General features: G+C 46.6%; 1 protein-coding gene across 1 annotated transcript in view; it reads right to left on the reverse strand.

Moving 5' to 3' along the window:
• Nucleotides 1–472: 472 nt before the first annotated feature.
• The window catches only part of hmcn2 (hemicentin 2), a 45,863-nt gene continuing 32,997 nt past the window's right edge, over nt 473–13,338 (reverse strand). Inside the window, exons 51-81 of the mRNA XM_027273359.1 lie at nt 13,027–13,163; nt 12,796–12,937; nt 12,571–12,715; nt 12,361–12,488; nt 12,120–12,276; nt 11,910–12,031; nt 11,653–11,817; nt 11,445–11,552; nt 11,231–11,365; nt 10,637–10,771; nt 10,285–10,554; nt 10,011–10,201; nt 9,708–9,921; nt 9,259–9,393; nt 8,977–9,167; nt 8,222–8,303; nt 7,860–8,030; nt 7,553–7,705; nt 7,256–7,393; nt 6,916–7,037; nt 6,577–6,817; nt 6,433–6,492; nt 6,214–6,333; nt 5,920–6,054; nt 5,625–5,744; nt 4,357–4,482; nt 3,698–3,826; nt 3,318–3,611; nt 3,124–3,243; nt 2,903–3,029; nt 473–2,042 (exon numbers count right to left, since the gene is read on the reverse strand). Of these exons, the coding sequence (XP_027129160.1) occupies nt 1,664–2,042; nt 2,903–3,029; nt 3,124–3,243; nt 3,318–3,611; nt 3,698–3,826; nt 4,357–4,482; nt 5,625–5,744; nt 5,920–6,054; nt 6,214–6,333; nt 6,433–6,492; nt 6,577–6,817; nt 6,916–7,037; nt 7,256–7,393; nt 7,553–7,705; nt 7,860–8,030; nt 8,222–8,303; nt 8,977–9,167; nt 9,259–9,393; nt 9,708–9,921; nt 10,011–10,201; nt 10,285–10,554; nt 10,637–10,771; nt 11,231–11,365; nt 11,445–11,552; nt 11,653–11,817; nt 11,910–12,031; nt 12,120–12,276; nt 12,361–12,488; nt 12,571–12,715; nt 12,796–12,937; nt 13,027–13,163 (4,892 nt within the window). The 3' untranslated portion in view covers nt 473–1,663. The remainder of the gene's footprint in view (nt 2,043–2,902; nt 3,030–3,123; nt 3,244–3,317; nt 3,612–3,697; nt 3,827–4,356; nt 4,483–5,624; nt 5,745–5,919; nt 6,055–6,213; nt 6,334–6,432; nt 6,493–6,576; nt 6,818–6,915; nt 7,038–7,255; nt 7,394–7,552; nt 7,706–7,859; nt 8,031–8,221; nt 8,304–8,976; nt 9,168–9,258; nt 9,394–9,707; nt 9,922–10,010; nt 10,202–10,284; nt 10,555–10,636; nt 10,772–11,230; nt 11,366–11,444; nt 11,553–11,652; nt 11,818–11,909; nt 12,032–12,119; nt 12,277–12,360; nt 12,489–12,570; nt 12,716–12,795; nt 12,938–13,026; nt 13,164–13,338) is intronic.

Here is a 13,338-nt window from a genome sequence, read left to right on the forward strand (position 1 = left end):
ATTTCATACAGCAGAGCTGTATTTAAATAAAGAAGAATGGAAATACCTTTACACTGCAGATTAGTATTTAATGACTGCACGTCATGGAACACAATAACAGGTTACTCCTCTTTAACGGCACGCTTAGGGACTTTCCATGAGCGAACAAAACAATTTTCAACGCTTAACATTTTATGTATTTTTCCTACCGAGACCACCGTTTGACAGGACACAAACCGCAGAGAGAGAGACAGAGAGAGAGACCACCAGCAACCGCTTCAGTGCATCTGCTGTATATCTGTCAGTAAACAGGATGCATGACAACAAGTCATAACAGAGGAGGAAAGAAGTCGTGTTGAGGTTTACTGGGTAGAAATGATCTCAGGCTGCCATCAGGTTTGATTTGTCATTGATTTCTGTTGTGGGAAACATGTTTGCAACGAGATGCTGTTTGTGAAAGTCTCGGGTTTAACAACAAGAATAAAACCAAAAATGACAGAGACAATGTGTAGTCCATTTTATTTCTACAAAGATTTGATTTATTTTACAGCAACATGAAAATATTTGTTTGACCTGCGGGCGTTTAATGGGTTTCAGATACGTTCCCTTCTCAGGCTTGCACACTGAAGGAACAGGTTTGATTACTGAACACGAGAGCACTAACATGTTGTTGTAGCACCATGAATGCAGGAAAGTCGTGCCATTTCGTAGCTAATGCTGTACTGCAGAACCTGTAAGTGCAGTCCGACCCTGCGGCATTTAAAGGTCCAGTGTGTGTCCAGATTTATGTAGTGTGTTGTTATTTGTTTATAATCACCTGCAAATAGAAACCGTCGTGTTTTCGTTACCTGCGAATGAACCGCTTAGATCTACAGAGGGACCGGAGTCCGCCACTAGGTGCCACTAAATCCTACACACTGGACCTTTAATACCGGCTTGTTTTCCTTCTGACACCAACACTGAAGTCAGCTCAAAACACTCGAGTACATTCAGAAAAGCACCTTTAAACGTTCTCACGCGATTAAAAAAAAAAAAAAAAAGTTATAAAAGAGTACAAAAAACACATACGATAGATGAAACGCTGTCGCTACAAGCCACCGTTACAATGTGCCGTTCAAAGGTTCGTCATTACAATGCTAGTAGATCCTTCTGGGAGGTTGTGTTTGAACCAGTGATGCGTTCAAGTGACTTCAATAAATTAAAATAATAGGGGAAAACATTGTACAATGTCAGAACTGTTGTATTTCCAAGTGCAGGCTGCAAACGTGTGATTGGAACTAACATACAAAACGATAGATAGAAAAAAAAAACATGAAACAATCTGGCAGTTCCTTACGGACACGAAATAACTTCAGTGCTTGGTTGTTGTTACACTTTTACATTCTGCATTTTCGGATATTGATCACAAAGATGCACTCATAGGACGTGTGAATACTGTGCATGTTTGTCACCTCTTCTAATAATTAACATTAGAAGGAACGTTAACGTTACCAAAAATCTTTTTCACTCACGACTGGGGGGTTTACACATCTTCATGAAATCCGCTTACTAACCGCGTCCACCTTGTCTTGTATGTTAGAGTGTCTTTGCATGGCCCTAATGTGTCCGAGGCACAGAGTCTTTTGGGGAATTGCCTTGTGGGTTAAGAGGCCACTGAGAGTCATCTGTAAAGCAGCACACAGGCTCAGTACGGGTATGTCGAGATTGAGATGTAGATGATGAAGATGCTCTGGTAAGTGATGCGGCCCTGCGGCGAGATGGTGGTGGCCTGCACCTTGAGGCGAACTAGTCCCGGTCTGTCCAGAGGCCGAAGGGTGAAGATGATCCCCCTGCCCGCCTCGTCCCTGATGCCGAACACGCGACCCATCGCGCCCGTCTCCGATTCTTGCTCGAGTACGGTGAAGGACGTGCGCTCTTGCAGGACGCCCGACTCCGAGAAAGCCGACAGCCGTACCACGTTGTGATTGGCTGGAATGCCAGAGGGGAGGGTGAGCAGCTTGTACTGCAGGATCAGAGGGGAGCCTCCGGCGGCGCAGTCCAGAGAGCAGGGCCTGTAGCACGTCCTTTAGAGGGCAAGAGGAGAGAGGGACGTGTCACTGACACATACAAATATACAGCCTCTAATTAATTAATTTTTATTTTTATAATCCATTCATTTGTTAGAAACACTTTTTGCTCCAGAACCAATTTTTTTTGTTGTTGTTTTTGTTGAGAGCCATACCCAAAGACCTATATAATGCAGATCAGCGATATGTATAGTGAGGATTCTTTTACTAGTAGCACAGAAAATGATTACGGTGAACTGGAGGAACCACCAACCATAGGTCAACGGGTCCAGAGACTGAGAAATGTCTACATGATGGAGCGAATGAGTCTGCAGTTGACTGTCTGACACTTTTGTGCAAAGTTGGACTTGTATTTCACAATATTTGGGTGTTTGATTGTACTGTTTAATTCCTCTGGATAATCTTCCTTAGCCACCATCTATGGAGGATTAGGGCCACATTATTTCTTTACTTCATTTGGAATTCTGACTTTTTCTCAGAATACTGACTTTTAAATTTTTCTGACTTTTAAAGTTTTTTTTTTTTTTTGAAAAGTTTTAAAGTCATATTTTTTAAAATTTTTATTTATTTTTTTAAAGTCAGAATTCTGAGAAAGAAAGTCAGGAAAAAAACTCAGTTAATCTCTCAACCGCTGCCGCTGTGTGGGGCAGGACAGTGGCTGCGGTTGAGAGATTAATTGCAGAAATCACATAATGGAAATGCTACTTCCAGCGAGTCAAATACAACACTGATGACTGTTCTATAAAATAAAAACAAATGCCCATAACAGCAGCAGTTGCCACATTTTATGTGGCGCTAATCCTCTTCTGTAGGAAATGTCATTTAAAATGAAACAAAAAACAAAAAAACAGTTTTACCCGGGGCTTCTTCCGCTCTGATAGGACGCAGGGCAGGGTGTATCCAGACACTGGTATCCCCCTCGGGTGTTGAAACACATCTGATTGTGTCCACATTTGATGCCTTGTTCTACACATTCATCGATGTCTACAGGAAGAAAAACGGGGATAGGAACTCAATGATTTAAAGAGAAGAAGATGGTTATGTGGTTATGCGGTTACAGTTGAGTGGACAGTCTTACCTTTACAGCTCCTGCCGTTGGGTAAGAGTTTGTAACCGGTGGGACACAGGCACTGGAAACTGCCGATGGTGTTTCGGCACTCGTGTTGACACGGCTTCCTGAGCAGACACTCGTCCACATCTGTGCAGAGTAGAGGAAAGTGTGAGACTCCAGATGATCTACTTTTAAAAAGTGAAGTTTGGACGCACACTCACCCACACACGTGCCGTCTCTGTTTGTGTAGCCCACGGGACAGCTCTGCCTGGTTATGCGAGATACCCCGTGAGTACGAGACAGGATCGGCCTGCCGAGAGACGACACCAGCTGTGGGCGAAGTCTCGCCCGGACTCTGGTGCCATTGGTGAACGTCTGCCCTCTCTCCAGCCCCGCACAGGAGCGCCCGTCTCCAAGCAGCACGGTACCAGGAGGACACAGGCACCTAAAGCTGCCGGGCACGTTGCGGCACTGGTAGGCACAAGGGTTCGGCGTCTGCACACACTCGTCGATGTCTGAAAGGGTAGAACGGAGCTCGAGTGAATTCTCGTGTGAGAGCGTCATCGGCGTGTTGTATTCTGAAACACAGCAGATGTCGTACCCAGACATGGGAGGCCTACTCCCTGGGATCTGTAACCTCTGGGACACACGCAACCGTAACCTCCAACCGTGTTCTGACAGATCTGAGTGTAGCGACACATGTGGCTTCCATCCTTGCACTCATCAATGTCTGAAAAACAACATTTAACAACAACGTTATCAGCCACAAAGCACAGCATTACCCTCTAATTATAAGTGTTCTAGACCATGGTTGTGACGGCTCGTAGTCTCTCTCTCATGCCAGTAATGCTTATAGGACTATAGAGTTTCTCAAAACGAAGACCACACCACCGTAAAGTTTGCTGCATCCTGTGATAAAGAGGATCTTTGTATCTTTGGTCAAAGGTTTTCTCTGCGCACAAATTAACAGACTCTTCAAGAAGCTCTACTTTTCTTTCTTGAGGACTAGCAGTGACTTCTGAAACAATCCTGTGAAATCTGACCTGATGTTACGTAAAATGCAGCGCAGAGGTCTGTAGACTGTCGGCTTCCACAGATGATACGAATGCAGACAAGACTGATATTTCATCCAGTGTACATGTTCAACCTCAAAGGATGCATGAATCTGAGAAATCACAGGTGTTGTTTCGAAGGTAGATGTGTAGTCAGACGCGACATTTGGATCTTTCTAGATAAAAATGAAGTGAAAGGCAGACTAACCCACGCAGGCTCCGTTCTCCGCTTTGGTCATGCCAGCTGAGCAGCTGTCGAAACACTGGTATCCTCCCTCTGTGTTACGGCACTCCTTGTGAGCCGGACACACATTTCTCATGCACTCATTGATGTCTGTAAGAGTGTGAACATCACAACAGAGCTGTTATGGATTGTTGGTTATCGACTGGCTCAACAATTATGCTTTGATTTATTTTATTTTTCTCTCAGATCTTAAAGGGTTGGTTTGGGTTCTTTGAAGTGGGGCAGAAAGTTTTTTGGAAACTTTCCATGTGAAGTTAAGCTGGGGAATTTGGGAACTTTCGAAATTTATGGGAATTCACTATCATATCCAATTTCATTTGTTTAATTATTTTATTATGTAGTCCACGAGCTCAAATGTGTGTCTTCAACAGTCTGTGTGCTCTGGGCTCTAAAGTGTGGTCCAGGTACAGAAATCACCTGTGCAGGTAGGGGGCGTGGCCTCAGCAGCCCTGCAGTAAGTATATGCATGTGATAGCAGAAATTCAGTCTGGTTGTTTTAGACAAGATTATGATAAAATATATTTTCCTCAACTATATTTAAGTTTCCTGTTAAGGGCCAAACTTTCTGGGTTACTCGTGTTTATTCTCATAAATTCCCAGTAATTCCCATGGAAAGTTTCCAATTTGCCTTTACAGAGGCAAACAGGTACACTCCTGTGGACAGGGGGGGGTAGCAGCAAATCATATTTTAGCCACCTTAAATAGTTAATATCAGTCAGGGAACTCTATATTTAAAATATTTTCACGCTGTGATTCAACCCTTCTGATGGGAAACTGAAGCGCTGACCAGAGTTACCAGACTTCTTTTGAGGAACAGTCATTTGACCAAGAAAAACACGTAAGTTTCTGGTCTACCACAACTAACGTCAGTCCAGATCTGAGTGCCAAAGTTACACAATAACACAAACTAACCAACTCATGCAGGCAGTACTGGACCAGAAACTTTTGTGTTCTGCAAGGTGGAATGACAAAGTCTGAAGAGGGCATAGATCGATATAAACGCTTCCTGTTTCCCTAAAGAACGAGCTGTCTGAAGGTTAAATGAGTGAAAATATTCTTAATATAGCGTACACTGATATTGATATATTGCCCCTGTCCACAGCAGTACATCGCTTTGCATCTGTGCTGTTCTTCCTGTCTGACTTTGGTACCTCACACAACACTTCAGAAAGTCCACACCATCCAACCATTTGTTTAACCCCGTGGGAGTCCCACCGAGTTACGTGACTGACCGATGCAGCGGTGTCCTGACAGCTGGTACCCGGGGTGGCAGATACAGCGGAAGGAGCCCAGAGTATTGAGACACTGATGCTGACACGGGGAGAAAGTAGACTCTTGGCACTCGTCCACATCTGAAACACACAAATGACACTATCGATCCAGTGTACTGTACGCTAAGAAGTGAGTCTTGATTGAATACAGCAGTAACAGGCCGGAAAAAAGTGCTCAACAACTCCGGGATTGAGTTGTTCTGCCTCCAGATGAACTGTTGTGCCGACAGTTTAACAGTGAATAACAGTGACTTGCCTTCGCAGCTGGTTCCTGTGATGCTGGGCTTAAATCCTGGTCCACACTTAGCCTGGCAGCGATATGTGCCCACTGTGTTGACACACTGCTGGTTGTAGTGGCACATGTGCGAGCCCTGGGCACACTCATCTATATCTGAATGGTGTAAAGTGAAACACGGGTACACGGGGTGGAGGATTAGATGAAGACGAGGGCTCCAAAAGATTAATTTTCCCTTTTCTTATCTAGGACATTGTCATGGTATCTGTGGTAATTAATCACAAAGTCGAGCAGGCGTGCTGTTCCCGGCCTCACCTTGGCATGCGTTGGTCTCTGTAGAGATGGTGAAGCCGGAGGGACAGGCGCAGGAAAAGCCTCCCATGATGTTGTTACAGGAATGAGAGCAGGGAGACTGCAGCACACACTCGTCTTCATCTAATAACAAGGACATATTTATTCATTATAATAAAACTGTTGCAGTGACAAACGTTCAAAGACAAATGAGGCGTACAGAAAACAAAGAGAGCAGCATACCAGCGCAGTAGGAGGCCGTGTCAAGAGCAAAACCTTTCGGGCATGTCTCTTCGTAACCGTCTGCAAGCACAAAAGTTCAGTTCACATCCAGGATTTCATGTGATGTATTGAAATGACTGTAATTTATTTTTTTTATCCTCAGACCTGGTATGATGAGGCTGGCAGTGATATGGAAGTCCAAGGAGAGAGTAAACATGTTGTAGACGCTGTTCATCCCGGAGACCTTGAGCAGCTGCAGCAGCGGGCCCTGGCGCTCCTCCTGGCCCTCGTAAATAATGGTGTGATTACAGCGCAGCACCATGGGGTTCCCTCCTCTCTGGTGGGTCTGCGACGACCACGAGTACAGCTGGCCTTGACCCGTCTGCACGTAAGACTCGTCAAACTCCTGCAGGACACGAAAAGGGAAAATCGAGTCAGGGGAAAACCGAACAGGAGCTCAACAAATTATCTAACGAGATGTGTTTTTTAAATAGATGAATGCACCTGAAGGCTCAGATGAGACGATGACAGCGAAGGAGGCACGAATCCGTTAATGACGATGTCAATTAGTAAAACTCCCTCAGAGTCCAGGCCTCTGGCAACGTGGGTCAAACGAAGGACCTCGCCTGTTTGTAGAAATTAAAAGGTGATTTACACAGCACAGTCTTCATGTGTCAGTGGTAGTGAGTGGTGCCATCTGCTGGTTGTTTTATAAACCAGAAAAATCTGAACTTGGCATGAATGTGATGTCTGCATGATTTAAGTGCAATATGTCATCATGTAACAGTCAAACCCTTTGTATGTAATAAGTCAAATAAATATTCTAACAACAACAACGACGCACCGGTCTCAAACTCCAGCTGTGACTCCTGTCTGAACTGGCCCTGGGTCAGGGAGTAGCCGTTTCTGGCTGCTCCGCTCTGCAGCACAGTGGTCCAGTAGATGGGAGCGAAAACAGACACGAGCACCCGCAGCAGAGGACCTGTAACCAAACAACATCTGTCGAGCTCTCCAAGAAAAACAGTACATGCAGTCGACTGAGCTCTGCTAGTTTCACTAATCCCAAACTGTGCAAATATAAAAAGGTGAGTTAAAGTTTGCATCCCGCACAGTGCAGGGTGAGGATATCAGTATCACTCACCCACACTGGGGGGGATGTTGTCCAGGCGAGCCTGCAGAGTGCTGCTCTCTTCTTCTTCGTTGTCTGTGATGTTGGCCTCCAGGTAGGACACGCCAAACTCCCTCTCGTTCACCATGCCGATCAGACTGCCTCTGGTCTTGCGAGGAGTCTCTCCTTTCATCACCAAACAGACAAAAAAAGTTGTGAATTTAAATGCACTTGAACTTATTAATGCTTTAACTTAAATCTTTTTACTGTAAGAACACCGATAGCTCTGTGTCTGTAAGGAAATATTAATCAAGTTATGATTTTGCGGATTCATTTTTACCTGGACAGAGACCGGCTTGACATTTCCTGGAGTCGATGCTGGGACCGCTGCACGATCTGCCGCCATTGGCCGGTTTGGGGTTGTTGCATAATCTGATTCGTTCTTGGAAGCCTTGTCCACAGGTGCTACTACACGGACCCCATTCCTCCCAGTTAGAGTAGCCTCCGTTGACTGACGGAGAGAGAGGAGAGCAGAAAATCACAAATTTATAGAGCTCAAATGAAGGTCGTCCTGAAGTGAGGAAAATAATAAATAATTTGAAATATATATGACATAAAATCAATGTTTGACTGTGTGTTTTTTTTTTTCATTGATTTGATTCCCGCCGTGTAGTGTGTGTGTGTGTGTGAGCACTAACTCACTCTGAACCTTGAGCGTAATCGTCCTCTCAGCTGTTCCAGCTTCGCTCTCAGCCACACACTGGTACTCGCCTTCATCTGCAGCCTGTCGATCAAGCGGGCAGAGGAGGAGAGTTTGGCTTAATTGGCACTCGGAGGAACAATTTTCCTCTGGAGCCACAAACCTCCAGGACAAAACTGTGCCTTAGATCACATGTAGGTTCATGGTAAAAGAAAGCCGACATTATAGTATTAAAAAAGCAAAAGAAGCTTTTTCTATCGGGCAGTTGAAACTTTATTCCACTGAATTTTTGTCATAATAGATATTGGAGAGAAAATTTCACATTAGAGTGCTCTGTGGGAAGGACAGTCATCCGTCTGTGAGAAAGTCTCAACTGCAGGCTGTGCAATTACAGCGGCCGTTAGAGATCTAACAAGGTTACAGGGAAGAGGGGCAGAGTCTGGGAACATCCAGCTCTCTGTTCATCTCCTCCCTCCGCTGCTAATGCTGTTAGCCTTTTCTGACTGAACTCAATCTGATTTAGGCAGGACGCTGCAGGACAGTCACACACTGTTCCTCCACCCAAAGGGACTGCTGATGAAGCCTGAACAGGATGAATACTGCTCCAATGTTCTCCAAGACATGAAGCATTCATTGATGGAAGTAGCTCGAGGGGGGGGGCTTAATCATTCAAACCTGAGTGAGTTGGTTTAACAAAAACTCGTCTGGAGAGCAGATCTCTGCTGTGAAAATGAAACAAAGAGAGCTGTGTATTTACCGTAATGCTGTAAATGACCAAGGAGCCGTTGTGAAGCGCTTGCATTCGGAGGGAGCGGATCAATGGTTTTCCATCCCGGAGCCAGCGGAGGACTGGGCTGGGATCTCCGTGGATCGGGCAGTCGAGCACGGCGGAGCCGCCCTGGGTGACTGTCTGAGACATGTGGGCCTCACCCTTCAACACTGGAGGCTCTGCAGACACACACAGCACATGTTTACAAGATCAGTGTATCTGTAGAAAGTTGCATGAATAGCTCTGACGAAGCCTCGACAAGAAGCTCACCTCTGATGCGGACGAACGAGAGCGCTCGGATGGAGCCCACGCTGTTTTCTGCGATGCACACGTAGGTCCCGGCGTCACTCGTGGTCACATTCTCGATGATCACGGAGCTTCTGCTGGCCTCATCTACAGTGGCACCTGGAACATTGCATCAGTTTTAATCAATTATTTGTTTTAACTCACAATTCTGCATTAGATTAAACATTAACCGGAAGATTTATTGCTATTTTTAATGTTACTGTGAACAACAGAAGCTCCCAGCATGAACAGGGTGTGATGTTTGTCACACTAGCCGTGTTTTCATCCAAATGTGACGTGCAAATCAGTGCTCGTTTCCATCCACGACTGAATATTAGGAGTTGGTTCGCGACATAAACAGTAGGTGGCGCCAGTCGGAAAACCAGAGGAAGAGGACACCTTGACCAAGCGTCACCGTGTGATGCAGAAAATACCTGGGTAAGGACTGTTGTTGAAGGTCCAGGAGATGACGGGAGAAGGTGTTCCCTGAGCGTGGCAGGACAAGGCCAGACTCTGCCCTTTGTTCAGGGTTACGTCGCCTGGCAGCTCCTTGAAGGCAGGCCTCATGTTGATGGACAGGCGGACGTCTTGTCTCACAGAGCCTGCTGCATTCGTAGCCACGCACGTGAACACACCGGCATCTCCTGGCTGTGTGAAGAACGCAATCAGAGCTGATCCACACGACTGAAACTCGACAGAGATGTAGTTATAATGCAGAGAGGAATACGTGGTTGTACCTCTGCTCTCTCGATAATCAGCTCTCCTGATCGCAGGGCGGTGAATTTGCCTGGACGGTTTGGCACGAGGGCGCCGTCCTTCTCCCATGATACCCTGGGCTCTGGTGAACCCTGAGCAGCACAGGGCAGCAGCGCCTGAAATCCTTGAATGACCGACAGTTCTGTCTGCGCAGGAGTAATCATGGGTGGGACTGAAATGCAACATAGAAAGTATTTAACGTAAAACCTGCTTTTTTCAGCCTTCACATAAAATGTGACGCCACTCTTAACTCACCTTGAATAACCAGCCTCATGTCGTGGCTGGCTCTGCCGGCGAGGTTCTTGGCAGTACACGTGTACAGCCCCGCATCACTGCGCTGCGTGGAAGTAATCGCCAAGGTTCCATTGGCAAAGACGCGTATGTGAGCACCGTCGACCACAGGCCTCCTCTCCTTATGCCAGGTCACTTCAGGTTGAGGCTGCCCGTCGGCCACACACTCCAGGCTGACCGGCCGGCCGAGCACTGCAGTGTACTCCACGCCCGGCACGCTCAGCACGGGAGGAACTGGAGAAAAACAACCAGTTCTATACAGCACTGCGACAAACAATACGACTAGAAGAGAGAAACACCAAGGGAAGCATGTTACCTTGAAGGACTAGTTTGGTCCTGCCCACAGCTACGCCAGCGTCATTCTTTGCCAGGCACTGGTAGGTCCCCGCGTCGCCGAGCGTGACACGAGAAAACTTCAGAGCTCCGTTTGAGAGCACGGCGAGCCTGTGACCTGTGGAGTCACATCACATGAAAATCAGCTGCAAAAGTTGAAAGCCCTGAAGCTACCCTCCCATTAGATTTAGTGAATGTTACTATTGGGAAATCACTTTCAGCGATACGCGTTGCTTCAGAGAGATACCAAATGTTCATGCCACGCTTCCATCCAAATGTATCGCAGATTTTAGCAGAATTTCGACTAACTTGCAACAAAATAAAATGCGAATGAATGTTTGTTTCCATCCACTGCTACTGTCGTGCAAATATCTAAGCAGTAGGTGGCGCCACTTCTCCTGTCGGAAAACCAGAATTTTAAAAGCGCCAATTAAAAAAAACTGGATGTAAAATCAGACATTTGTGTTCGTTTCATGTGTTAATGTGAGGAACAGAAACAGCTGATCAGTCGTGGCTTAAACATCAAAAAACACCTGAAGCGAGCGTGAAAAGTTCCCATCATGAGTCACATCGTTACCTCCTGCTATGGGAACTCCCTCTCTTTGCCAGGTGATGGACGGTCGTGGGAATCCCTGAACCTCACAGGGCAGAATCGTCCCGTGATGCAACACCACTTGCACTTCCTCTGCCATCGGCCTGATCTCTGGGGGCTCTGGAGCGCATGGGAGAAACAAAGTCTTTGTTATACGTGTCTTCATGTTTCATGTTTAACATGTCTTTAGACAGCCTACCTTGCACGGTGAGAGAGATGTGTTTGTGAGCCACTCCGGCTGGGTTGCGGGCCGAGCATGTGTACCTGCCCGCGTGGCTCGGCGCAGCAGCGGTTATCTCCAACACTCCTGCATTGAAAAGAGTACAAAGATACATGGTTCAATATCAGATTTAATGAGTAAAACTATATTCTTTGCCCTCGCAGTGGGCTATGATCTGTCCTCTTACCGGTGGGAAGGACACGGTAACTTCCCCCTCTGGAGCCCAGTTTAGCTCCACTCTTGGTCCAGGTGACAGCGGGCTGCGGGCGCCCTTGTACGTGACAAGGCAACACCACAGGAGACATTTTCACCGCCGTGACCGTCGTGACATCGTCTTCAATAGACGGCGGGACTGATACAAAGAGCAAATAGCAAATTCATCAGTTCAATCATCTCCAATGACTCTCCACTGTCCGCTCATTGTACAAAACTCAAAATCAGTACCTTGCAGGATGACCTCGATGACCCTGCGCTCCTCCCCGACATCATTGACTGCCGTGCACTCGAAGTAACCTTCGTCCTCATTGGACGGTGACAAAAGAACCAGCGACCCAGAGGACAGTAACCTGGATGGAGCAGCACAAATGCATCAGCTTTTAAAGTTTTTACGTCTGTGTGAGATATATATGAGTCCAGACAGAGCTTCATCTTTACCTGTAGGCACCCGGCTGCTGGCTGATATCGAGCGGAGTGCCGTTCCTCTTCCAGGAGATTTTAGGTGGGGGTATACCGGTGGTCTCGCAGCTCAGCACAGCTCGGATCCCTGTGGTTACCGTCACATTGAATGGACCCGGACTGATGGATGGACCCACTGATAGGAGACAGAACACATGTTGACCACATGACTATTAACATATCACATCAGAACCGTGCAGTAACCTTTTCCTGTACTTACCAAACACCCGTAGATCCACTCCTCTGTGATCTGACCCAGCCTGGTTAGACACCGTGCAGTAGTAGCGACCAGCATCACTCAACTGAACTCCATGTACATGCAATGAGCCCTCTGATAACATGGTGTACCTGAAACAAATACACCTTTAAAAGATGACCGAATAGACAGGCGAGTGTGGAAAACACGGCAGAGGCTGATGTTTGGACCTACTTATTGTTATCTTGACTTATTGGGAAGCCGTCTTTCCTCCACATGACTGTCGCGGAAGAGTCGTCTTCCACCTCACAAGGTAAAACTGCATCCTGGCCGATATGTGCGGTCACCACTGAGCTGCCTTCCTTTATCACCGGTGGTACTAAAGAAATACAGTGACATATCATGTAGATTTAAACATATATATATTTAAATCAGCTGCTTATCGACAGGCTGACTTACAGAGAATCTCCACGGTGAAGAACAGACTGTTGCTTCCGGCCATGTTGGTGACCACACAGCTGTACTGGCCGCTGTCCTCGGGCCTGACCTCCTGGATCTCCAGGTACTGACCCCCTGCCAGCCGCTGGATACGACCACCCAGCTGATATAACAGGAAGAGACGGCGTGTGAGTCAGAGGAGACAGATTTTTTTCTTCACTACTAAATGTTTTTATCGCCCAAACTCTGTACCTGCAGTTTGGCCTCATCCTTGTACCACTCTATATCAGGAGCCGGGTCGCTGCCAGCGAGGCACTCCAAGGTCAGATGTCCGTTAACCGGCACCGTCACTGTCCTCACGTCGTCGGAGCCGAGGAGGGTCGGCGGGACTGAAACAACAAGAACAACCGCCGATTATTAAAAAGTAACGTGACAAAAACTTAAACAGTTTATGTCTGAAGTGCTTCCTTTAAACAAAGACGAGGTAAAGACATGTGGAACGGATAAACTAAGAAGGTAAATCAGGGTCCAGATGTAAAAACCATGTGCTGGCACAAAAAAAAA

The sequence above is a fragment of the Larimichthys crocea genome, chromosome III, assembly GCF_000972845.2.
Source record: "Larimichthys crocea isolate SSNF chromosome III, L_crocea_2.0, whole genome shotgun sequence".
In the NCBI taxonomy this organism is placed as follows: Eukaryota; Metazoa; Chordata; class Actinopteri; family Sciaenidae; genus Larimichthys; species Larimichthys crocea.